The sequence below is a fragment of the Mobula hypostoma genome, chromosome 7 (assembly GCF_963921235.1).
Source record: "Mobula hypostoma chromosome 7, sMobHyp1.1, whole genome shotgun sequence".
NCBI lineage: Eukaryota > Metazoa > Chordata > Chondrichthyes > Myliobatiformes > Myliobatidae > Mobula > Mobula hypostoma.
This window is the reverse complement of record NC_086103.1, coordinates 146,910,207-146,936,417: the sequence shown is the minus strand read 5'-3', so window position 1 is coordinate 146,936,417 and position 26,211 is coordinate 146,910,207. Positions and strand designations below refer to the sequence as shown.

The following is a 26,211-nucleotide window of genomic DNA, read 5'->3' as shown; positions in this document are numbered from 1 at the left end:
CTCGGTGGCACACATTCATGCAGTCAGGTCTTAATGAACTTGGTGATGGCCGTGGCATTTAAGACCACTGATCCAGGATCCTACAAGAATTCCAGGTTTGTCCCTTGGAAGGTCACCAGCAGAGCGAAAAGGCAATTCTGTGTGAAATTAACACAAAGTCTACAGAAAGTAGTGGACACAGCCAAGTCCATTACAGGCAAAGCCCTCTACACCATTGAGCACATTTACATTGAGTGCTGGCACAAGAAAATAGCATCTATCATCAAGGGCCCCACCATCTGTAGCTCTCTTCTCTCTACTAACATTGGGCAGGAGGTACAGGAGCCTTAGGTCCCACACTACCAGGTTCAGGAACAGTTATTACCCTACAACTATCAGGCTCCTGAACCAGTGTAAATCACTTGACTCACCACAACTCTCAACTGATTCCACATCCTACAGACTCACTTCCAAGGACTCTACAACTCATGTCTTCAGTATTTTTTTTATTTGCACTATTTGTCACCGGCGATCACAGAGAATGCTCTTTTTTCTCCTCTCATATATGGAAAATACTACATATATCAATATACTGCATATAGATTAAAATTTACTGTCAAACTTAATTTTCATGAGAATGTACGAGTAGGACACTGCGAATCCCTTGAAGTAAAACTGATCCATCAGTGTTAAAAAAACTTCCTTTTAACACATTTATTTTACAATTTGAGGTGATGGAATTCTGAAATGAGCTGGATGTTTGTAAATCAGTGGGTGGACCACATGACTCTTCAATCCACAGATCTGGACCATACATGACATTCAGACTGAATAGCAAGAGCTAATACTGTTTACTTTTTGATATCCTTACCTTTGCTTACAAACATATCTTGGAATGCTTTGGATAGCACAATAGAACCCAGATCCAGTGAGGGATCTGTTAATGTTTAGGTAATAATGCATACTGAACGACAACATCTGTAAAGGTCAAATGCCAAGTAAAAAATACAGTATCAGAATCAGGTTATTATCACAGGCATATATTGTGAAATTTGTTAACTTTTTATATTGTGAATTTTTAAAAAAAGTAGTGAGATAGTGTTCATGTGTTCAATGTCCATTTAGAAATCGGATGGCAGAGGGGAAGAAGCTGTTCCTGAATCGCTGAGTGTGTTTCTGTACCTCCTTCCTGATGGTAACAATGAGAAGAGGGCATATCCTGGGTGGTGAGGATCCTTGATGATGGAAGCATTTTTCTGAGACACCACTCCTTCAAGATGTCTTGGACACGATGGAGGCTAGTGCCACATGATGGAGCTGACTAATTTTACAAGTTTCTGCAGTTTACTTTGTTCCTGTGCAGTAGCCCCCACTTCCCCCCCATACCAGATAGTGATGCAGCCAGTCAGAATGTTCTCCACGATACATCTGTAGAAGTGTTTGAGCATTTTAGGTGACAAATCAAACCTCCTCCAAACTCCTATAGCCACTGTCTTCCCTTCTTTATAGCTGCATCAATATGTTGGGACCAGGTTAAGAACATAATAACATAAGAATGTCTTCAGAGCTTAGGAGGACAATGGCACCTAACAACAACTCCTTTGCTTGCATCTTCAGAAATAGCTCTATTTCTATCTTTGATATCTCTTTTTTTCCTTTTCAAGGTCCTTTTGAAGGCCCTGACCTGGAGTTACACGCTGACTTTGGCTCTTTGCAGAAATGGACCCGCTCTCGGGGCCTCACGACTGGCTGTTTCTCGATATGCCAAGGATGCGGCCTGGAAGACTAGCGCGCCTTCAAGGTGCTGGATTTTCATGGTTCTGGAGACGGGTGGATTCAGGGCCGTGCCACCGCCTGATGTGTCGTGGGAGATGGAAGATCGTAAGCAGTGAGCTGGCTGCTGGCCGTGATCCCAGAGACCTGAGTTCTTTGGGCACAGAGCTCGGAAAAAGCGACGTAACAGATTTTTAACACCATAAATCAGTGAGTTGATTTGCTCTGTCCCCCCTGTCGCTGTGAAACGGGGACACCTCTTTTTCCCTTATTAGAGAGAGAGGGAGGGGGAGGGAGGGGGAGAGAGAGAGAGAGAGAGAGCGCGCGCGCCTTTGGTATTTCGAATACCAGGTGAACGAGTAGTCTTTGGGGTACCACAAGTCTGTGGCTTTATTGATGTTTTGCTGCACGCTTAAGTGCCTGATGGGGGGGCGCCAATGCTTTTTTGTTGTTGGGGAGGGGGTGTTGTTGCTTTGCTGCTGCTTATGCATGGGAGGGGCGAGCTGGGGGGGGCCTTTGGGGTTCTACCATTCAACTATCATTAATTCTTTGGGGCACTCCTCTGTTTTCGTGGGTGTTTGCAAAGAAGAAGAATTTCAGGATGTATATTGTATACATTTCTCCGACATTAAATGCACCTATTGAAATAGGAGCAGGAGTGGTCCATCTGGCCTGTCGAGCCTGCTCTGCCATTCAATGAGATCATGGCTGATCTGACCATGGACTCATCTCCACCTACCTGCCTTTTTCCCATAACCCTTAATTCCCTTACAATTTCCCTAAGAGATATTGACACCCAGGAACTTGAAATTGCTTATTCTCTCCACTTCTGATCCCTCTGTGAGGATTGGTTCATGTCCCCTCATCTTACCCTTCCTGAAGTTTACAATCAGCTCTTTGGTCTTACTAATATTGAGTACAAGGTTGTTGCTGCGACACCTCTCAACTAGATGGTATATCTTACTCCTGTACACCCTCTCATCACCATCTGAGATTCTACCAACAATGGCTGTAAATGCCAAATTTATAGATGGCATATGAGCTATGCCTAGTCACACAGTCATGGGTATAGGGAGAGTAGAGCAGTGGGCTAAGCACACATCCCCGAGGTGTGCCAGTGCTGATTGTCAGCAAGGTGGAGGTGTTATTACCAATGTGCAGAGATTGTGCTCTTCTGGTTAGGAAATTGAGGAACCAGTTGCAGAGGGAGGTACAGAGGCTCAGATTCTGTAGCTTTTCAATCAGGACTATAAGAATGATGGTGTTAATCACTGAGCTGCATCCTGAGGTAGGTATTTGTACTGTCTGGGTGATCCAAGGGCCTGTGGAGAGCCATTGAGATCACATGCACTGTAGACCTATTGTGTCGACAGGCAAATTGCTGTGGGTCCAGGTCCTTGCTGAGGCAGGAGTTGACTCTAGCCAAGACCAGGCCTCAGAATGTTCAAAAAATTTGCAGTGAGAAATTCCATCCACAAATCCACATGTTTAATCTTGATATCAATGAAGAACAGGATTGAGTGAGGATCTGAGAGACTTCATAACCATAACCATCCTTGAGAAAGGTGACAAATCTCACTGTAGCAACTGCAGAGGGAGCCCCTTGCTGTAAGCCACAGGGGAAGCCATGGACAACCAAGCTCATCTTCAGCTGTCACCTCCTAATGGCCGAAGAAATGCTCTTCAAATGACAGTGTGAATTCCATCTAACTTTAGGCATCGTGGAGATGATGCTCATATTGTGATGTTTCCAAGAGAATTGCAGACATCACCAACAAGCAATTGGGCTTTACTTTGCCGCATTAGATTAAATTCAATTCATTTATTGTCACATACACAGGGTGCAATGAAATGCCTTGTTTGCACGAACCTCAGAGTAAACATTATATATGGTGATAATAAATACTAAAAATAAATCTGATAGCGAGTGCAAAACAGCAGAATGTAGACACTGCCCAGTCTAGCATAGGTTCATCACATCCTTCCTTCCATTCAGTACATACTCATCAGCAAAGTTGACAGCAGCTCTGAGGATGTCACCCACCCTTTTTCTCACCATTTATTTTTCTTTCTGTAACTTTCTAGGGGAAGATACAAGAGCTTGAAAGCTTGGATAAACAGACGCAACAGCAGCTTCTTCCCCACTGTTATTACCTTTTTGACCCAATCAGCTCTTTCACATCCCCTTTCTGGTGTGGCTGCCGCTCCTCAAACCCTGAACATTGTCACTTTGCACTACTTCAGCTTTCACTGCTATATGTGTGTAGTGCACTGTGCCATAGTTTTACACCCGTCCCTGTATTTATAGTTGTAGTTATTATTACCATGTATACCATTTACTCTCTGAGCTTTACGCATGCAAGGAATTTCGTTGCATTCTGGTGTATATGGCAGTAAACTAATCTGAATGGTGCAAAGTTCGTAGTGAACTCTGAAGTGGTAAAAAAAGAAATGCTAAATTTAGAACAATAGAATGCTTGACAATAAATACTCACTGGAGCATTTCAAACATGAGAAAATCTGCTGGAAATCCAAAGCAGCACACACAAAATGCTGGAGGAACTCAGCAGGCCAGGTACCATCTATGGAAAAGAGTAAACAGTCGATGTTTCGAGCCGAGACCCTTCATCAGGACTGGAAAGGAAGTGAAGAAGTCGGAGCAAGAAGGTCGTGGGGAGGGGAGGAAGAAATATAGGGTGGCAAGTGACAGGCGAAACTGGGAGGGGGAGGGGTGAAGTAAGTGGATGGGAAGTTGATTGGTGAAAGAGATAAAGGGCTGGAAAAGGGGAATCTGATAGGAGAGGAAAGAAGGCTATGAAAGAAAAGGAATGAGGAGCTGCACGAGAGGGAGATGATGGGTAGGTAAGGAGATAAGGTGAGAGAGGGAAACTGGAACGGGGGATGGTGAAGGAAAAAGAGGTGCAATTATGGGAAGTTTGAGAAATCAATATTCATGCCATCAGTTTGGAGGCTACCCAGTTGGAATATAAGGTGCTACTCCTCCAACTTGAGTGTGGCCTCATCATGGCAGGAGAGGAAGCCATAGACTGACATGTCAGGATGGAATGGGAAGTAGAATTGAAATGGGTGGCCACAGGGTTATCGCACTTTTTGAGGCGGGCAGAGTGAAGGTGCTGGATGAAGCAGTCTCCCAATCTATGTCAGGTCTCACCAATACACCCCACCGGATGCAGTAGATGACCAGATGACCCCAACAGACTCACAGATGAAGTTTCGCCTCACTTGGAAAGACTGTTTGGGGCCCTGAATGTTAGTGAGGGAGAAGATGTAGGGGCAGGTATGGCATTTCTTCTGTTTGCAAGGATAATTACCATGAGGAAGATCAGTGGGGAGGGACAAGTGGATAACGGAGTTTCATAGGGAGCAATCCCAGCGGAAAGCAGCAAGTCGGGGAGGGGGGTGGAATAGAAGGATGTGCTTGGTGGTGGGATCCTATTGGAGATGGCAGAAGTTACAGAGAATTATGTACTGGATGCAGAGGCTAGTAGGGTGGTAGGTGAGAAACCCTATCTCTGGTGTGGTGATGGAGGGGATGGAAAAGGCAGATATGCATGAAATGGAAGAGACACTGGTGAGGGCAGCATTGATGGTGGAGGAAGGGAAGCCCCTTTCTTTGAAGAAGGAGAACATCTCAGAAAAGCCTCACCTGAGAGCAGATGCAGTGGAAACAGAAGAACTAAGAGAAGAGGATGGCATTTTTACAAGTGGCATATGATGCCATTGACCAGGCGGGTCTGTGTAGCATCTTCTTCAAATCTACTACTCACAAGAATTCATCTTCAAGCCATGATCCTAACTAACTGATGCACAGTGGCACCAATCTCAGTACAGGCCAGTGTGATAGAAAACTGTGCCATTGTCCTAAACTTCATTCCAATCTTTGATGTTGCACTGTTGCACTTTACTTCCCACTAGCTCATGCTGACGTGAAACTAATCTACAGAACCAATAGGAAACTTTCAGACTTTACTCCTTAAAGACACTCACCCCAACTTCAGTAACTGAGCTGATGTACACTTGGGACATTTGAATTTACTCAGATTTGGAGGCTGAGCTCCAAATGATAAATGACTGAAGCATAGACAAGTTGGCACCAACACTAGTATCCACAAAGCAAAGATCCTCTACCAACCACTGTACAACAATACTCTCTGTCATTAACGTCCTTTATCTTCAGAGCCAGTTCTCAGCAAGGAACATCTGTAATTAACTTTCACTTTCAGTATACAATCTTAGCCTTTTACTGTCTGAGAAAAAGGGTGTTTGAAGATCAAAACCTCTGACCTAGCACAAAACTCATATTTTTCTGGGCGTCTGTGATCTCTGCCAACCAAAACCAGAATCAGAACTAGGTTTAATATCACTGACAAATGTCATGAAACTTTATGTTTTGCAGCAGCAGTACATTACATTACATAATAAAAAAGCTGTGAATTACAATAAATATATAAAAATTAAACGAGTAATGCTAAAAAAAGCAAAAAAAAAAGAAAAAAGAAAAGAATGAGGTAGTGTACACGTGTTCGTTGTCCATTCAGAAATCTGATGGCGGCAGGGATGAAGCTGTTCCTAAAATGTTCAGTGTGTGTCTTCAGGCTCCCATGATGATAGCAATGGGAGGAGGGCATGTCCTGGGTGATAGGGGTCCTTAATGATGGATGCTGTTTTTACGAGGCATTGCCTTTTGAGGGTGTCCTTGATACTGGGGAGGCTAGTGCCATGATAGAGCTGGCTTGACTTTGCATCTTTCTGCAGCTTTTTCCAATCTTTTTCAATGGCCCCTCCATTACAGATGGTGATGCAACCAATTAGAATGCTCTTAATGGTACATCTGTAGAAATTTGCGAGGGTTTTTAGTGACATGGCAAGCTAGCTCCATCATGGGCACTAGCCTCCCCTGATTCGAGGACACCTTCAAAAGGCGATGATTCAAAAAGCCAGCAGACAGCATCCATCATTAAGGATCCTCATCAGTCACAATAATGCCCTCTTTTCATTGCTACCATCAAGGAGAGGGTACAGAATCCTGAAGACATACATTCAACATTTTAGGAACAGCTTCTTCCCCTCCACTGTCAGATTTCTGAATTTCTGAATGGACAATAAACCCATGTACCCTACCTCACCACTTTATTCTTTTATTGCTCTCTTTTTGCACTATTTATTTAATTTAATTTTTACATATTTTTGTACTTTATAGCTTTTTTATTATCAAGTATTGCAATATACTTGCTGTAGCAAAACAGCAAACTTCACCACATATGACAGTGATATTAAACCTGATTCTGAACCATTGGCCAGGCCTGGTTTAGCCACTAAAGTGTGTTATCCCTTGGGAAGCCAGCAAAATGGAGCCACTTCATACACAGGGTATATTCCCAGGAGGATTGCTATAACAGAATCCAGTGCCAGAACTCCCCTGTTTATTATTGACTTCAATTTTTTTTGCAGGCTCTTTTAATTACATATTTGAACATATTTTGCCATGATATCAAAGGCAGTCACTTCAATTACTTCTTTGGAATTCACATCTATTTTTTGATAACAGCTGTAATGGAGTATGTTGTGAATTGAAGTTGAAGTTCTAGGTTGGCATGAATGAGAAAGTTATTTGTTAATAAGTGGTACATAGTAGCACTGTCAACAACTGCTCATATCATTTTTCTGATAACCGAGAGTAGGCTGATGGGCATTCATTATTTATTTTGGATTTCTCTCTGCATTTCTTTGTTGTGAATTTCTATGAAGAACTTTTTCAAATATTATAAATCATTTTGAGTGATGTTGTTTGAGAGATATGCATAGGTCAAGCGCTGGCATGTACTAACTCATAATATCACTGAATCTTTTACGTCTGAGAGAAAAGAAGAGTGGTGATTTGATGTTTCATCTACCACCTTCATTTTAGTTTAGATATCTGATTTCAAGTCTCCAAAATGGGACATGGAACACATCATTTTCTGCCCCTGGCTATAGGCCACAGTTGACATTTCGGATTGAAACCCCTCATCTCAAAAGTGAGTCTACATTTATTTAAAGGGCCTCAACCCAACATGAAGACCAACCATTTCCCTCCATAGATGCTGCCTGACCTGCTGGGTTTCCCGCAGCATTTTGTGTATAGCTCCAGCTTCCAGCACCCTCAGTCTCCTGTGTCCCTACTAACAAATGATGCATGCCAATATAACACCATTGTGGCTAATTAGAGTCTGCTTTAATTTAGATAAACTAATTCCCCTGCTTTATTTACAACTGATTATTTTTTTCTTCATATCATGGCATGTGTCAGTGTGATAGTAAACTTGATTCTGATTCCAACATTTACCAAAATTCTTTCTTAGCTATTTGAAAGATACGTACTGTTCCTATATTTTGGAAACTAATGACCGGGGAGGGGGGGTGGTGGTGGAGGGGAACAAGTTGAATGTTTTTAAAACCTCCCTGGAGGACACATTATGTATCGTCCCCACTGACTACTGGGAGTCCTGTCTTTTGACCGCTCAAAGTAGAGGAGGAGCACTGGGAACGGCAGTAGGAACATCAAAGTCCAGATAAATGACAGAAGGAGCGCACCGCCTCACGAAATACCCTCTCGTCTATCTCGATGGGCACTTTCTGCCCCATCCATGGCAAAGTCTGTAGGTCCCACATCGGTTTCATCCGTGTGAACTTAACACCGATTTGGAAGGAGGTATCACGGCTCCCGAGGGACGACCTGAAGAAGAGCATGTGTATTGTCAGCAAATGAATCACAAGCCCGCATTTAATACTTACAGATGTCACTGAAATTGCTTACACTTGCTCTCTGTTGTTTATCTCTTTTATGAATGCATGTGCTTGAGGAATGCGTTTGCAGTGCATGGGGCGGGTGTTCAGCAGCACCACAGCCTCAGCGTCGTCCACACTGTCCCCGCCCCTAATTGGAGCCGAGTGAGCGGATGAAACATGGCGCTGGACGGATGGAAATACTAATGACAGTCGGAAAACTCGCTTCCATTTGTACCATGGTAGGTGTCCTGCGGGGTTCACTCGCTTCTGGTTCTACAACAGCGGCGGCTTTGTCAGCGGTTTCCCGGTGTGGAGCAGGCCCCGGGGCCCAGCCGGCCGCTTGGCTGCCAGGTCACCGCTTCACTCCCAGTCCAGGGCTCCACTCCGGCCTGATGGCTGCTGACGGGCCAGGGAAGCAAACGAGATAGGCATAGTCATTAAGATACATGGAGGAAGGAGGCCTAGCCCCTTGCAGCCCGGTTCCTCAGTCCCGCAGTCTCTCCCCGTGTTCCACCTGGCCTTCCCGGAGCCAGGCGCTGCAGGAGTTTCAACCAAGGCCGGGAGGCAGGTGCAATGAACGGGCAGCCTAGCGGGTCGTGTGTGGACCTTACCCGCCAATAGTCTGGCTGCAACCCTCGTGTTGGAAACTTGGCTGTTCTGTATTCAGTTTTATAAAGCTTGGGGACGTTTAGAAAGTACAAAACGTATTTCCCCGGGTCTGCCAAAGTGCAGGGTTGAATCTACAACAAGACTGGCACTTTCCTAATGGAACCACCCTGTCAAGCTCCTCCTGATAACCTTATTTTGGATTGTTCATGAAAGTTCTCAAATTCAATTGGAAACCATCTGTAATTGATTTAGTTTGCATTTTCGCAATAGAAAAAGCATATACCAGCAGTTTTATTTGTGTCTTGGGGTTTATAAATTAAACTCAATTTTGCTTATAAGTTGCAGTATAATTTGTGGTTTTAGTCAAACAGGACCTTTTTAAAATTTTCCAACATCAGTGCTATCACTTTCAATTTTTGTAATAAAAATTGTCTAAATTTACTTCGTAAATAGAATATCACGTGGTTTGGTACCTTAAATTTTACTCCCCAAAGTAGTTGGTTGGTGTGAAAGGTTCAGCAAGTTCCCTGCGCTATGTACACGTGACAAAGTACATTTGAAGATAATCTGATAAGCGATTTTACTAATGTACTGTGTCATTGATAGGACAAGTAATTGGCTGTTCAGGATTTAGGACACATCCTGAGGATTTCACACATGACATAGTAGTTCCTAATCAGTTTCTTTGTTCACTTCCACTTTAAATATCAGCATATATTTTGAGATGTGATTCTGTTCTCTCTTAAATGGAAACAATTTATAGTTGGTTATCATAGGGGACTGGCACATGCCGCTAAGAACAGCACCACATTCAAATGTGGAATTTAAACTAAACTAGATACTCATGGAATGCATTGAAAATCAGGCATTTTAGCACAAACGTTGTCTTTTAAAGCACCAGAATAATATGGTTTATAGTCATAGACTTTCAAACCATTTTTAAAAAAACAGTCACTTTCTCCATGGTGAGCTCAAATTGTTTCAAATTGATTGGAAGAATGGGCATTGTTGTGGGATAAATACTAAACTTACTTCGGTTACTGCATGATCCTACAAAACAACTCATTGGTTAGTTTAGTCCTTTAATATATGAAATAAATTTTTTTCTTTTTAATTATTTTTGAAAAAATATTTTTAAAAATCCCCCCCCTTCCCTCTTTAGTTCCACACTCTGGCTCCCCTCTTATCTCTTCTCACCTGCCTATCACTTCCCCCGGTGCCCCTCCTTTCCTTTCACTTGTGGTCCACTCTCCTCTGCTATCAGATTACATCTTCTCCACCAATCATCTTCCAGCTTGTTACTTATCTCCCTTCCCCCACCCACCTGGCTTCACCTATCATAAAAAGTGCTGGTGAACGCAGCAGGCCAAGCAGCATCTATAGGAAGAGGTACAGTCGACGTTTCGGGCCGAGACATGGCGTTCACCAGCATTTTTTGTGTGTGTTGCTTGAATTTCCAGCATCTGCAGATTTCCTCGTGTTTGTGGCTTCACCTATCACCTTCTAGCTTGTACTCCTCCACCTTCTTATTCTGGCTTCGTTCCCCTTTTCCAGAACTGTTGAAGTGTCTCGGCCTGAAACGTTGACAATTTATTCATTTCAATAGCTGCTGCCTGATCTGAGTTCCTCCAGCATTTTGGTGTGTTGCTGTGGATTTCTCGCATTTGCAGAATCTTTAGTGTTTAAAAATATAACCTTTTCAAATACAGCAGTTCCATAGTAGCACTGTACCAAGCATGTTTGAATTCACAATATTTTGTCTTCAGTACAGGACTTGTTGAAAATGTTTATAGTTAATATATAGGATCTCTCCAAATTCCTGATATTTCTATCATACTTAAAATTTTTACTGTCAAAATTAATTTCATCTGTGTTATTTTTTTCTCTGATTGTTGGTTGACAGTTTTACTTGCCCTCAAGGTACTTTTAGATGTGATGGAGGCCTGGTGCTGATGGATTCTCAATTTTTATTGCCATTTAGTATCTATTTTCTCCCCAATTTGTGGGTTAAATATATGTCCACTTTGCATCTGTGTTTCTCTGAGTTGTATCCTAGTTGGTGTAACCAACTGGTGGTTTGAGGTTTCCTGAACTAAATATTCTAATTAAAAATGTGTTGTAAAAACCTGTCAGAAATTTAAATAGTTTTATTTGCCTATGTTTCTGAAGATTTATAGAAAATTGAAGGGTACAGTAGTCCAGTGAATATTTTTTAGTTTTCAGCAGTACAAGTATCCTCCGCTTTTCGAACGTTAGCTTTACGAAACCTTACTGTTATGAAAGACCTACATTAGTACCCTATTTTCGCTTTCAGAAGGTGTTTTCACTTTTACGGAAAAAAAATTCAGCGCGCGATAAAAGGCAGCGCACCCCAAGCAGCCGCTCTCCCCCAGATTCTCACCGGCATTGCTTAAACACGAGCCTGTGAGCAGCCATTTGCAAGATGAGTTCTATGGTATCGGAAAAGCCTGAAAGAGCTTGAAAGGGTGTTACCCTTATGGTAAAACTAGACATAATTAAGCATTTTGATCGTGGTGAACGAAGTAAGGACAACGTGAGTTTGGCTTGTGGAAGCTGACGAAGATGATGTTGAAGAGGTTTTGGCATCCCATCACCAAGAACTGACAGATGAAGAGCTGATGCAATTGGAAGAGGAAAGGATAACAATCGAAACCGAATGAGTGATGATAAAGTACGACTTTAATTTTGAAAGGGTACATTGGTTTAGGGGATATTTGCAGAATGTTTGAGTCCTTATTAAAGAACTGTGTGATAGAAAAATACGTGAGGCTCAGCAGTCAAGCAAGCCTTCCACAGCAAACTACGAACCTCGACCTTCGACATCGAGGTGGGCAGTCATAGGAGAAGATGAGCTGCCTGCTGTAATGGAAACAGATGACACCCCAGCGTCCCACCACCCCAACCCCCAGGCCACAGACAGATACCGATTCGCGAAGAATGCAAAGGTAGCCGGGAGTCACACAGTACATCTTTAAGAAAAAAGCCGAAATAAACATGCTAATTAATTAGGTGCTGCCGACAATTATGGGCGGCACCTAATTAATTAGCATGTTTGTTTCAGCTTTTTTCTTAAAGATGTGCTGTGTACTTCCTGGCTACCGCTGGACCCCTGCATTCTTCACGGCAATGTATCGCTCAGCGGCCTGGAGGGTGGGGGGGCCACTGCACCACCCAAACTGCAACGACTCAGTCTAACGCACCAACATCAGTGTGCTCGGTGCTGTCCCGATTCCCATAAGTGATACTACACTGTACATACATTATTTCTACTTTATATCGGCTGTGTATTTTTACGTGTTATTTTGGTATGATTTGGCAGCTTCATAGCTTAAAGGTTACTGGAGAGCGCTTGCGCGTGTTTTTGCCAACAGCGCTTGCGTGAGATTTTCTGCCGACGGCGCTTGCGTGAGATGTTTGCTCCGGAGACCAGTTCAGTAATGATTGTGGGAAAGTATTTCTACTTTATATAGGCTGTGTATTTATCATATCGTTCCTGCTTTTACTATATGTTACTGCTATTTTAGCTTTTATGTGTTATTTGGCATGATTTGGTAGGTTATTTTTGGGTCTGTGAACGCTCACAAAATTTTCCCATATAAGTAAATGGTAATCGCTTTTTCGCTTTATGACATTTCGGCTTACGAACCATTTCATAGGAACGCTCTACCTTCGGATGGTGGGGGAAACTTGTATTAATCTGGAGAAACTGGTGTTATATTTAACATAAATTTCTTAACTAGGTTTGAGTTGTTTCATGTATCACCACGTAATTTCTGCAATAACACTTGAGAAAACTAGCCAGCTCTTAGTGCTCATAGTCTTGGTCACCTCCCACCTTCCCTTACTGGCCACCAAAACTTTACCCAGCTGTTGTCACAAACAAGAGAAAATCTGCAGATGCTGGAGAGTGCTGCCGAGCTGTTGTCATATGCTTTTCTTAGTAATGTCATAGTGTCTTTCATGTATACTCAAGTGTGGAAGTTCTCCCATTCCAATGTTTCTGGACACCATATTATCAAAATGCTCTAATTGCAACTAAGCCCCCTCTCCCAGTATTCTGGGCTTTCCTCCCTTCTGCTAAATCCTTGCACGGTTTTTCCATTTACTAAACAGATGACAATTCTTATCATTTTTTGTGTATATTACAAGATTTTATAGCCTCAACTCATACATCTCGTAGACCTTCATGCTCCAAAACCTCATGGCACCTTTCCTAGTGTTGCAAGCCCTCGGGTACCTGCAAAATAAAAAGAGCTAATGTAACAAACAATGTTTTTGAAGGAACTCAGCAAACTAAGCAGCATCTGTTGTAAGGAATGCAATTGTTGACACTTTGGTTTGAAGCCCTACATCAGGACTAATAGCCATTATAAAGAAGAGAGGGGGAGTGTGCAAGAGGAACAGATGATAGGCGAACTGAAGGGAGTTGAAGGATGGTGGGCAATTTGAACCAGGTGGAGATTGTGTTGGGAGATGTGGATTTGTCTCCCTGTATCTCTTCCATTGATATGGTATTTTGGAAGGTTTTTTGTCATTAAGGTAGTAAGTAAAAATCTTTGTGAGTGACTGATAGAGCACCTATGTGGGATTTTCATTTATTTATTCAGTATTTTGGGATTGTGCATTTTGCTGGTAAGGCCATTGTTCTTACTATCCTTAATTGCCTTTGTGCTGATGACAATAAGCTACCTTTAAATGCTGCTGTCGTATTGAGGTTTTCCCAGAATGCTATTGGTGGGGTGTTGATGGGCTTGCATCTAGTACCAATGAAGACATTATTATTTATTTCTAGGTTTGAATGGATTGCATTTTGCAGGTAGTGATCCCAAATGCCTTTTGCAGAGGTTGCAGGTTTGGGCCGTAGCCTGGATGAGTAACAGCAGTAAATTTGTAGATGGTACAGATCTCAACCGTGCTGCAACAACGATGGAGAGAATAAATGTTTAGGATGGTGTATGGTATATCGCTCAATCTGGCTGCTTTATTCTGGGTGGTGTTGAACTTCCTGAGTGTTAGAGTTGCACTCTTCCGTGCAAGTGAAGAGTATTCTATCACAGTCTTTCTTGCGTCTATTAGATGGCAGAAGGGCTTTGGAGTGTCAGGAAGGGAGTCATGCAAACCTTTGAGCTATCTCTAGTGTAATTTTGTGGCAGGTCCAGTTGTGGTTCTGGTCAATAGTCTCCCCTTGGTGGTACACTGTGTGTTGGAGATGATTTATCTGGCACTCCTGTGGCATGCGTACAATTTTTCTGTAATCACCCATACCTGTATGTTGTCTAGATATAGCTGCATGCAGGTACAGGCAGCTTCATTTACTGAGGAGTTGTGAACGTAAACCATTGTGCAAACATCCCCATTTAAGACCTTTTCAAGGAAGGAATGTCATCGATTAGGGACTGAAGATGTTGGGACTTGCGATTCTGTCAGTGACTTCTGCAATGATGTTCTAGGGTTGGGATAACTGACCTCTGACAGCCATGACCATCTTTGTCCATGGCGTCATTACAACCATTAAAATGATTACTTACACTTTTGCCAAGGTTCCCAGATGCCTCTTTCTATTAGGTACAGCCTGATGTTGAGGGCAGTGGCTCTCATCTCACATCTAGAATTCATTTCTTATTTGGACCAAAGGTGAGATAGTGTCTGGAAATGGTGATCCTGACTGAACAAAAACCGGACATTGGTGGGCAGGTAATTGTGGAGCAGCTAGTGTCAATAACATCTGCCATTATTTTGATAATTGTGGAACAGTCTGATTAGGTGATCATTAGCAGGATTTGATTGTCCTGTGTCAGCCTGGTAAATGTACAGGAGCAGCTTGGTTTGAGGCACAGCTGCTTCTGCAGCATGCCTTCAGTATTTTAGCCAATTTATTTTGTGGTTCTATATTTTAGTTTATTTTTGTTATATCCGGGTCTCTCAGTTATGCGTGATGTCACACTGAATCACCTTGTTTGAGGATGAGCTTATGTGTTAGTGGGGAGCTCCAGCGAGGCTGAGTGAAAAAATCTTCTTGATACTTCTGAACATAGCTATGAATGATTTAGTTTCACCTTCACAGTCACATACTGCACCCCATCATCGCTGAGGTTGCAATGTGCTTGGAGCTGCTTCCTCCTGTTAGTTCGGTGGTTGTCCACCACCTCTCTTGACTCGGCGTAACAACACTGCAAGCTTTGGTTGTGAGATTGCAATTGCTGATTTGCATACTGTTTAGCCTGCACATAGTCTTGTGCCTGCAGCTTCATCAGAGGGACACGTTACAGTATCTTGCTGTTACTGCTGATGTGCCATTCCATACATGTTGAACCAGATTGATCCTCTTGCACCATAAAACATGGGAGTAGGATTTGGCCATTTGGCCGATCAAGTCTGCTGATTGTAATGGTGGGATAACAGATACACTAGGATGTAGTATGTTGTGATGTATTTATTTTTAATCATTGGATGCCTAAATTTGGACTGCCTGTTCTGTTCTGCCACAGAACAGAACTGCTCTTGGTATGAAGACAGCATTTTATCTCCATAAAGGTGGCACAATGATCACTTTTATCAGTGCTGATATGGCTTCACAGTTGGGTTTAGGAGGAAGTCAAGTTGATGGAATCATAGAGAAGTACATTACAGACACTGGTCCTTGCTCACCTTATCATGCCAACTCTGATCTCTTTCTACACTAATTCTGACTTCCCGCATTGATCTTGTAATCCTAAACTCCTTTCCCATTTAAGTACCCGTCCAAAATGCCTTTTAAATATTGTAATCATCCCTGTCTCCACTTCCTCCTCCAGCAGCTTAGTCCAAATATTCATCACCCTCTACATTGAAAAGATTTCTAAACCTCTCTGTCCTCACTATAAACCTGTGGAAGCTGGATGGTGCAGATCATACCGCTGCCTGCATGAGAGGCATTGGAGGGGGTGAGTGAAGGAGGTATGCAGTTGAACAGTGAGTGATCGTCTCAGTCATTTGTAATCGCAAGACATGTTAATGTGGAATGCTGCAAGTGTGATTCACCAGTTTATTGGCGTGGTGGGGGGGGGGGGGTGCTGCGTAGCCTCAGACGTAGTGAGGACTAGGCCTCAGGCCTGGGTGTTGCCTGTTTGCAGCTGCCCGAGAGAGGCACCAGAGTCGGTGCACTCCACCAGAGTCGGTGCACTCCACCAGAGTGACTGAGGCAGTGTGGCACAGCATACATGCTGGAATTGGTGCTGCCTTCCAGTGTTCACTTGGCAGAAGATAAGATGTATTATGTTCTACTACAGACTGCTGCAACATTCATGGACTCAGGGACAAGGACTATATATATTTTTTGTGATTGTATGTGCCTTGTGCAGTGTATGACATTTGGAAATGTGTATTGCACCCTGGACCTGGAGTAAAGCTGTTTCATTTGGTGGTATTCATGCATGAATGATAATTAAATTTGAACTAGGGCTCAGTAAGCTCTGTCATTGGTGATACTACCAATCCATTTTAGGTGATGTTGTTTGATTATGGTTTTTCCAGGAGCACTAGTGTTTCAGTTGAAGAAGAATAATGGGTGGCCTCATGCTATAAAACCTCATGCAGTTTGAAGTAAATACTGAGAATTCCCAAGGCAAGTCTATCCCACCTATGGAGTGTTGTCTTCTCTTCTGGCAGTGGGATAGGACATGTATAAAGTTTAAGCTAGAGCAGGAAAAGACAGCAGATGCTGGAAATCCTGAAACAAAATGGAAAATGTTGGAGGTAGCATCTGTAGACAGAGAAACAGAGTTAGTACTGAGATTAGATTAGATTATGAGGACACGCAGTCCTCTTTTATTGTCATTTAGTAATGCATGCATTAAGAAATGATAATGTTTTTCCAGAATGATATCACAGAAACACATGACAAACCGACTTAAAACTGACAAAAACCACATAATTATAACATATAGTTACAACAGTGTTAAGGAATACTGTAATTTGATAAGAACAGACCATGGGCACGGTAAAAGTCTCAAAGTCTCTCGAAAGTCCCATCATCTTACGCAGATGGTGAACCTCCAGCGCTGCAAACTTGCATCCTGGAAGCATCCGACCATAGTCTGACTCCGAGTCCATCCGAAAACTCCCAGCCTCCGACCAGCTCTCCGACGCCGAGCACTTCGACCCCGGCCCCGGCAACAGGCAGTAGGCAAAACTGAGGATTTGGAGCCTTCCCCTCCGGAGATTCTCAATCGCACAGCAGCAGCGAAGCGGGTATTTCAGAAGTTTCTCCAGGTGTTCCTTCGTGCTTTTCATGGCTGTCTCCATCAAATCAGGATTGTGCACAGCCCCCTAGTTAACACATATCGATATCAATTTGGAACGGCCGCGTGTGCTGTGTTGCGCCGCCATCTTCTCCTCCCTCCTCATGAGATCAGTGAAGTCATGAAAGCTCAAATTGCTTCTGTCTGACTTGCTGATTGTCAACAGTATTTTCTATTCCTTGACTAATCCATTGGGCAAATCTAGACATGACATTCAAATGTTTATGATAGTAACTTTTGCTGGGCTGGAAGTGACTGTGTCTGAATTTGTTAATTTAAACTGATGTTGGCGATCATTACAGATTTATTCTTCCAATTCGGCTTTTGTACTTTTACTACATTTGAGTAGTTTGCATTTCAGTCAATCACATAACTTATAGATCTGAAGTCGCATATAGGCCAAGTAAGGATGACAGATTTTCTTTCTGAAAGAACTTCAGTCAACCAGATATTTTTTTATGACAGTCTAATTTAGTGATCATCATTGCTTTTTTTTAAGTTCGAGTTTTAACTGAGTTTAAATTCCATAGTCAGAATAAAAGATAAATCCCTTGTTAATTGTTCATCTAGGTCTCTGAGATACTAGTCTGGTATTTTAGAGCATGTCACCACTTTTCCACTAATGAAAGGGAAATATTGATAGCATTCCAACTGTTCCAGTACTGTTATTTGCTGGTTACTTGAGACTTTGCAAAAATTCAGAATATTCTTGTTCATGTCAGTTCAGTCTTAATAAAGTAGATTAAATCAGTGAAGTCTGAACCGGTGAAACAAAATTCTTTATAAACGGGGTTTAAATAAGAGTTTTAAAAACATTTCAGTTATCTTAATATCTTATTAATATGATTACAATATTTAATAGAAATAAGGAATTTGTATTTCTTTTGAGCAAGGGTGGAAATATTTTCCTGCTAAGGCAATCTTATGAAGGATGAGATCCATGGAAACTTGGATGTGTGGAATTGGAATTGGTTTGCCCACAGAAGGCAGAGGGAGGTAATAGATGGAGCATATTCTGCCTAGAGGTGTTCCACAAGGATCTGATCTGTGACCCTTGCTCTTTGTGATTTTTATAATGGCTTGGATGAGTAAGTGGAGGGGTTGGTTAATAAGTTTGCAGAAAACAAGAAAGTTGGAAGTGTTGTGGACAGTGCAGAAAGTTGTAAGTTACATGCAGATATTGGCTGGATGCAGAGTTAGATGGAGAAGAGACAGCTGGAGTTTTAATCCAGAAGATCAAACTTGAAGGCAGGATTTTTAGTATCAGAATCAGATTTATTACCACCAGCATGTGACGTGAAATTTGTTAACTTAGTGGCAGCAGTTCAATGCAATAAATAATCTAGCAGAGAGAGAGAGAAAAAAATAATAAATAAGTAAATCAATTATGGTATACATGTATTGAAGAGGTTTTTAAAAAGTGCTAAAACTGAAATGCTGTATATGTTAAAAAGAAAGTGAGGTAGTGTTGGAAGATTGAATGTCCATTTAGGAATCGGATGGCAGAGGGGAAGAAGCTGTTCCTGAAATGCTGAGTGTGTGCCTTCGGGCTTCTGTACCTCCTATCTGATGGTAACAGTGAGAAAAGGGCATGCCCTGGTTGCTGGAGGTCCGTAATAATGGATGCTGCCTTTCTGAGACACCACTCCCTGAAGATGTCCTGGGTACTTTGTAGGCTAGTACCCAAGATGGAACTGACTAGATTTACAGCCTTCTGCAGCTTCTTTCTGTCCTGTGCAGTAGCCCCTCCATAACAGACAGTGATGCAGCCTGTCAGAATGCTCTCCACGGTGCAACTATAGAAGTTCTTGAGTGTATTTGTTGACATGCCAAATCTCTTCAAAATCCAAATGAAGTATAACAGCTGTCTTGCCTTCTTTATAACCACATCGATATGTTGGGACCAGGTTAGATCCTCAGAGACCTTGACACCCAGGACCTTGAAATTGCTCACTCTCTCCATTTCTGATTCCTCTGAGGATTGGTATTTGTTTCTTCGTCTTACCCTTGCTGAAGTCCACAATTAGCTCTTTCGTCTTACTGACGTTGAGTGCCAGGTTGTTGCTGCGACACCATTCCACTAGTTGACATATCTCACTCCTGTACGCCCTCTGGTCACCACCTGAGATTCTACCAACAATGGTTGTATCATCAGCAAATTTATAGATGGTATTTGAGTTATGCCTAGCCACATAGTCATGTGTATACAGAGGGTAGAGTAGTGGGCTAAGCACACACCCCTGAGGTGCGCCAGTGTTAATCGTCAGCGAAGAGGATATGTTATCACTAATCCTCACAGATTGTGGTCTTCCGGTTAGGAAGTCGAGGATCCATTTGCAGAGGGAGGTACAGAGGCTCAAGCTCTGCAACTTCTCAATCAGGATTGTGGGAACGATGGTATTAAATGCTGACCTATAGTAGTGTGGAGGAATGGGGATTTTCGGGTCCAAGTCCATAAATCCCTGAAAGCTGCTGTGCAGGTTGATAGGAAGCTTAAGGTGTATGGTGTGCTGCCTTTCATTAGACAGGGGATTGAGCTCAGGAGCCTCAAGGTAATATTTCAGTCTACAAAACTCTGGTTGGACCACAATTATGATCAAAATGGTGCCAGTGAACTACGGGGATGTTCTGAGGGTTGTGTACAATACTTTTAAATATATCTCTTTTGAATTGCTCTCACTGAAATCTGCAGCATGTAATTTTCCTCTAAGCAATGTATTTTAAAATCAACTTAATGATCGACTGATTTCATGGTCATCTGAAGGACTTGGCAGACCAAGCAAGTACAGTACCTTTAAGCACACAAAAGCTCATTGTCATGGCCAGAAGCAAGGCAGGAAGGGTGGGGTGGGGGGGGAGCTCCAGGCCAGGCTGAAACATAGAGGGAAGAGGCCCCCTCTACCCAGCATCTTGTTAGAAATGTGCAGTCACTGGAGAATAAAATTGAGGACCTGAAGGCAAAGTTGCTGTATTGGAGGGAAATGAAGGATTGTTGAGCGAGTGTAGCTATGGTCTGAGTGAAAGCTATGCCTGAGTGAGATGTGGCTTTCTCCCAGCATGCCAGATACAGGAATCAAACTGGAAGGCTTCTCAGTTTACAGAACTGTTGAACTGTTGATTCGGAAAAAGCGAGGTTTGTGTTTCATGATAAAGTCTTGGTGGTGCTCCGATGTGCAGATTGTCGAACTCGTGCTTCCCCAACTTTGATCACCTCATGGTCAAATGCCCGTCCTTTCTATTTACCCTGAGTTCTCCTCCATAATCCTGTGCACAATTTACATACCACCAGTAGCCAACTATAATCAATCACTTGAGATAGAACATAGAATAGTACAGCACAGTACAGGCCCTTAGGCCCACAATGTTGTGCCGACCCTCAAATCCTGCCTCCCATATAACCCCCCACCTTAAATTCCTCCATATACCTGTCTAGTAGTCTCTTAAATTTCACTAGTGTATCTGCCTCCACCACTGACTCAGGCAGTGCATTCCACGCACCAACCACTCTCTGAGTGAAAAACCTTCCTCTCATATCCCCCTTGAACTTCCCACCCCTTACCTTAAAGCCATGTCCTCTTGTATTGAGCAGTGGTGCCCTGGGTAAGAGGTGCTGGCTATCCACTCTATCTATTCCTCTTATTATCTTGTACACCTCTATCATGTACACCTCATCCTCCTTCTCTCCAAAGAGTAAAGCCCCTAGCTCCCTTAATCTCTGATCATAATGTATACTCTCTAAACCAGGCAGCATCCTGGTAAATCTCCTCTGTACCCTTTCCAATGCTTCCATATCCTTCCTATAGTGAGGCGACCAGAACTGGACACAGTACTCCACAAGTGTGGCCTAACCAGAGTTTTATAGAGCTGCATCATTACATCGCCACTCTTAAACTCTATCCCTCGACTTATGAAAGCTAACACCCCATAAGCTTTCTTAACTACCCTATCCACCTGTGAGGCAACTTTCAGGGATCTGTGGACATGTACCCCCAGATCCTTCTGCTCCTCCCCACTACCAAGTATCCTGCCATTTACTTTGTACTCTGCCTTGGAGTTTGTCCTTCCAAAAAGTACCACTTCACACTTCTCAGGGTTGAACTCCATCTGCCACTTCTCAGCCCACTTCTGCATCCCATCAATGTCTCTGCAATCTTTGACAATCCCCTACATTATCTACAACACAACCAACCTATGTGTCGTCTGCAAACTTGCCAACCCACCCTTCTACCCTCACATCCAGGTCGTTAATAAAAATCACGAAAAGTAGAGGTCCCAGAACAGATCCTTGTGGGACACCGCTAGTCACAATCCTCCAATCTGAATGTACTCCCTCCACCATGACCCTCTGCCTTCTGCAGGCAAGCCAATTCTGAATCCACCTGGCCAAACTTCCCTGGATCCCATGCCTTCTGACTTTCTGAATAAGCCTACCGTGTGGAACCTTGTCAAATGCCTTACTAAAATCCATATAGATCACATCCACTGCACTACCCTCGTCTATATGCCTGGTTATCTCCTCAAAGAACTCTATCAGGCTTGTTAGACACGATCTGCCCTTCACAAAGCCATGCTGACTGTCCCTGATCAGACCATGATTCTCTAAATGCCCAGAGATCCTGTCTCTACGAATCTTTTCCAACAACTTTCCCACCACAGACGTAAGGCTCACTGGTCTATAATTACCCTGACTATCCCTACTACCTTTTTTGAACAAGGGGACAACATTTGCCTCCCTCCAATCCTCCGGTACCATTCCCGTAGACAACGAGGACATAAAGATCCTAGCCAGAGGCTCAGCAATCTCTTCCCTCGCCTCGTGGAGCAGCCTGGGGAATATTCTGTCAGGCTCCGGGGACTTATCCGTCCTAATGTATTTTAACAACTCCAACACCTCCTCTCCCTTAATATCAACATGCTCCAGAACATCAACCTCACTCATATTGTCCTCATCATTATCAAGTTCCCTCTCATTGGTGAATACTGTAGAGAAGTATTCATTGAGGACCTCGCTCACTTCCACAGCCTCCAGGTACATCTTCCCACCTTTATCTCTAATCTGTCCTACCTTCACTCCTGTCATCCTTTTGTTCTTCACATAATTGAAGAATGCCTTGGGGTTTTCCTTTACCCTACTCACCAAGGCCTTCTCATGCCCCCTTCTTGCTCTTCTCAGCCCCTTCTTAAGCTCCTTTCTTGCTTCCCTATATTCCTCAATAGACCCATCTGATCCTTGCTTCCTAAACCTCATGTATGCTGCCTTCTTCCACCTGACTAGATTTTCCACCTCACGTCACCCATGGTTCCTTCACCCTACCATTCTTTATCTTCCTCACTGGGACAAATTTATCCCTAACATCCTGCAAGAGATCTCTAAACATCGACCACATGTCCATAGTACATTTTCCTGCAAAAACATCATCCCAATTAACACCCTCAAGTTCTAGCCTTATAGCCTCATAATTTGCCCTTCCCCAATTAAAAATTTTCCTGTCAGAGATGCTGCATGATATCTCCAAACAAGAAACAGTCCATCACAATGCATTTCAAATTGTATTCGGGGACTTCAACCTGGCTTGTTTGAAGAAAGCCCTTCCCAATTACCATCAGTCTGTAATCAGTAGCACAGGAGGTCCCAACTCACTAGACCACTGTTATATCTATCATTCCATGCCCAGACAGTAGTTCAGTAAATCAGATCACTTGGCTGTCCGTCTCCTAGGTGCATTCAGGCAGAGACTAAAGAGCAAAGCTCCAGAGATTAGGACAAGGAGGTGGTCGCAGGAGACAGGAGCAGCTATGAAATTGCTTCAAGTCGGTGGGCTGAGCCATGTTCAAGGACTCATCTGTGGATCTGAAAGAGTACGCCATGTTTGTCACAGACTTTATTAAAACAGTTGTAGACGAGTGTGTCCCCACAAAGTCATTCATTCTTCCCCAACTGAAAGCCCTGGATGAACCATGAGATCCACAATCTGCTGAGGGCCAGATCAGAGGCATTCAAGTCTGGTGTGGCCAAGAAAGGTCCAGGTATGACCTCCGGAAAGCCATCTCATGGGCGAAGTAGCAATTCTGGACTAAACTTGAATCAATAAAGGATGCTCGATAATCGTGGCAGTGCTTGAATACTGTTACCTTATAAGGTTAAAACAAGCTGTATACAATAACAGAGCTTTGCTTCCAGATGAGCTCAGTGTCTCCTTTGCTCACATTGATTGTAAAATCATGGAGGAACCATCACAAACTCCTACACCTTGGGACCAGAGGGGAGAGCCTCAGAATAGAGGGATGCCCATTTCGAGCAGAGTTGAGGAATTTGTTTAGCCAGAAAATGGTGAATATGTGGAATTTGTTGCCATAGGCGGCTGTGGAGGCTCTGTCATTGGGTATATTTAAGGCAGAAGTTAATAAATTCTTGATTAGTCAGGGCATGAAGGGTTACGGGAAAAGGTTGGAGATTGGGGTGAAAGGAAAATAGATCAGCCAGGATGAAATGGCGGAGCAGGCTCAATGGGCCAAATGGCTGCATTCTGCTCCATATTTATTAGTCTTATGGTCTCAGAGATGCAAATATCAGGATGCTCTTCATTGATGATAGCTCATCATCCCCTCAAAACTAATCAATAAACTTCAAAACCTTGGACTCAGTACCTCCTTGTGTAATTGGATCCTTGATTTCCATGCTTGCAGACTCCAGTCAGTTTGAATTGACAACATCTCCACGTTCTCCCTCAGCACAGGTGTGCTTTGTCCCCTGCTCTACTCAATTTATACTTGTGGCTGTGTGGCTAAGCACAGCTCCAATGCCATATTCAAGTTTGTTGATGACACCACTGTCATAGGATGAATCAGCATATAGGAGGGAGATTGAGAATCTGGTGCCTCTACTTCCTTAAGAGTTTATGTATATTTGGGATGACATCTAAAACTTTGACACTTCTATCGGTGTGTGCTGGAGAGTATTTTGAATGGCTGCATCATGGCCTGGTATGGAAACACCAATGCCCTGAACGGAAAATCCTACAAAAAGTAGCAGATACGGCCCAGTCCATCTCACTGGTGAAGCCCTCCCCACCATTGAGCCCATCCACATGAAACGTTGTCACAGGAAAGCAGCATCCATCATCAGGGTCCCTCACTACCCAGGACATGCTCTGTTCTTGTTGTTGCCATCAGGAAGAAGCTCCAGGAGCCTCAGGACTCTTACTACCAGGTTCAGGAATAGTTAATACTCCTCAGCCATCAGGCTCTTGAACTAAAGGGGATAACTTCACTCAACTTCATTTCATCATTGAAATATTTCCATAACCTATGGACTAACTTCAAGGACTCTTCATCTTACGTTCTCGAAATTTCTTGCTTATTTATTATTATATCTATCTTACTGTATTTGTATAGTTTGTCTTTTGCACACTGGTTGAATGCCCACGTTTATGCAGTCTTTCATTGATTCTGTTGTGGTTATTATGGATTTATCAAGTCTGTCCACAAGGAAATGAATCTCAGCGTTGTATATGATGACATAAATGTACTTCGATAATAAATTTACTTTGAACTAAGAGGATTGTGTTCGGCCCTAGTCGTTACATTATAGAAAAGATATGGAAGTTTAAAGAGGGGTGCAGAAGAGATTTACCAGAATATTGCCTGGATTAGAGAAAGTTTTTAAAGGAAATGTTGGGTGAGGTAGGATTTTTCTTTTTGGAACAACAGTGGATGGAAGGTTATTTGATAGAGGTTTATAAGAGAGTGGACAGCCAGTACCTTTTTTCCAGTGCAGCAATGGTCAATACCAGAGGGCATCTATTTAAAGTGAATGGAGGAAAGTTTAGGTGAGATGTAGAAGGTAAAATGCAAAAGTGTGGTGTGTTCCTGGAACGCACAGCCCAGGATGGTGGTAGAGGCTGATACAATAGGGACATTTAAAAGATTCTTAGATAGGCACATGGATATTTAAGGAAAATAGAGGGTCATATGCTGCGTAGGAGGAAAGAGACTGATTGTGAAGTAGGTTAACGCAAACAACAGGAATTCTGCAGATGCTAGAAATTCAAGCAACACACATCAAAGTTGCTGGTGAACGCAGCACGCCAGGCAGCATCTCTAGGAAGAGGTACAGTCGACGTTTCAGGCCGAGACCCTTCATCAGGACTAACTGAAGGAAGAGTTAGTAAGAGATTTGAAAGTGGGAGGGGGAGGGGGAGATCCAAAATGATAGGAGAAGACAGGAGGGGGAGCGATGGAGCCAAGAGCTGGACAGGTGATTGGCAAAGGGGATACGAGAGGATCATGGAACAGGGGGTCCGGGGAGAAAGACAAGGGGGGGGAACCAGAGGATGGGCAAGGGGTATAGTCAGAGGGACAGAGGGAGAAAAAGGAGAGTGAGAGAAAGAATGTGTGTATAAAAATAAATAACAGATGGGGTACGAGGGGGAGGTGGGGCATTAGCGGAAGTTAGAGAAGTCGATGTTCATGCCATCAGGTTGGAGGCTACCCAGACGGAATATAAGGTGTTGTTCCTCCAACCTGAGTGTGGCTTCATCTTTACAGTAGAGGAGGCTGTGGATAGACATGTCAGAATGGGAATGGGACGTGGAATTAAAATGCGTGGCCACTGGGAGATCCTGCCCTCTCTGGCGGACAGAGTGTAGGTGTTCAGCAAAGCGGTCTCCCAGTCTCCCAGGATGAGGCTTTTCATTCCAGGACGAGGGAGATGTCCTCCTTTTTTAAAGAAAGGGGCTTCCCTTCCTCCACTATCAACTCT

At 43.2% G+C, this 26,211-nt stretch overlaps 1 protein-coding gene and 1 long non-coding RNA gene across 4 annotated transcripts in view; one reads left to right on the top strand and one right to left on the bottom strand.

Annotated features, from left to right (window-relative positions):
• Window positions 1–8,576: 8,576 nt before the first annotated feature.
• The window catches only part of usp12a (ubiquitin specific peptidase 12a), a 71,244-nt gene continuing 53,609 nt past the window's right edge, over window positions 8,577–26,211 (top strand). Inside the window, exon 1 of the mRNA XM_063054232.1 lies at window positions 8,577–8,780. Coding sequence (XP_062910302.1) covers window positions 8,712–8,780 — 69 coding nt within the window. The 5' untranslated portion in view covers window positions 8,577–8,711. The remainder of the gene's footprint in view (window positions 8,781–26,211) is intronic.
• Window positions 12,344–26,211, bottom strand: part of LOC134349627 (uncharacterized) — a 93,127-nt gene continuing 79,259 nt past the window's right edge. For all 3 annotated transcript variants that reach the window (XR_010018729.1, XR_010018727.1, XR_010018728.1), the window contains one exon: window positions 12,344–13,408. This is a non-coding gene — a long non-coding RNA (uncharacterized LOC134349627). The remainder of the gene's footprint in view (window positions 13,409–26,211) is intronic.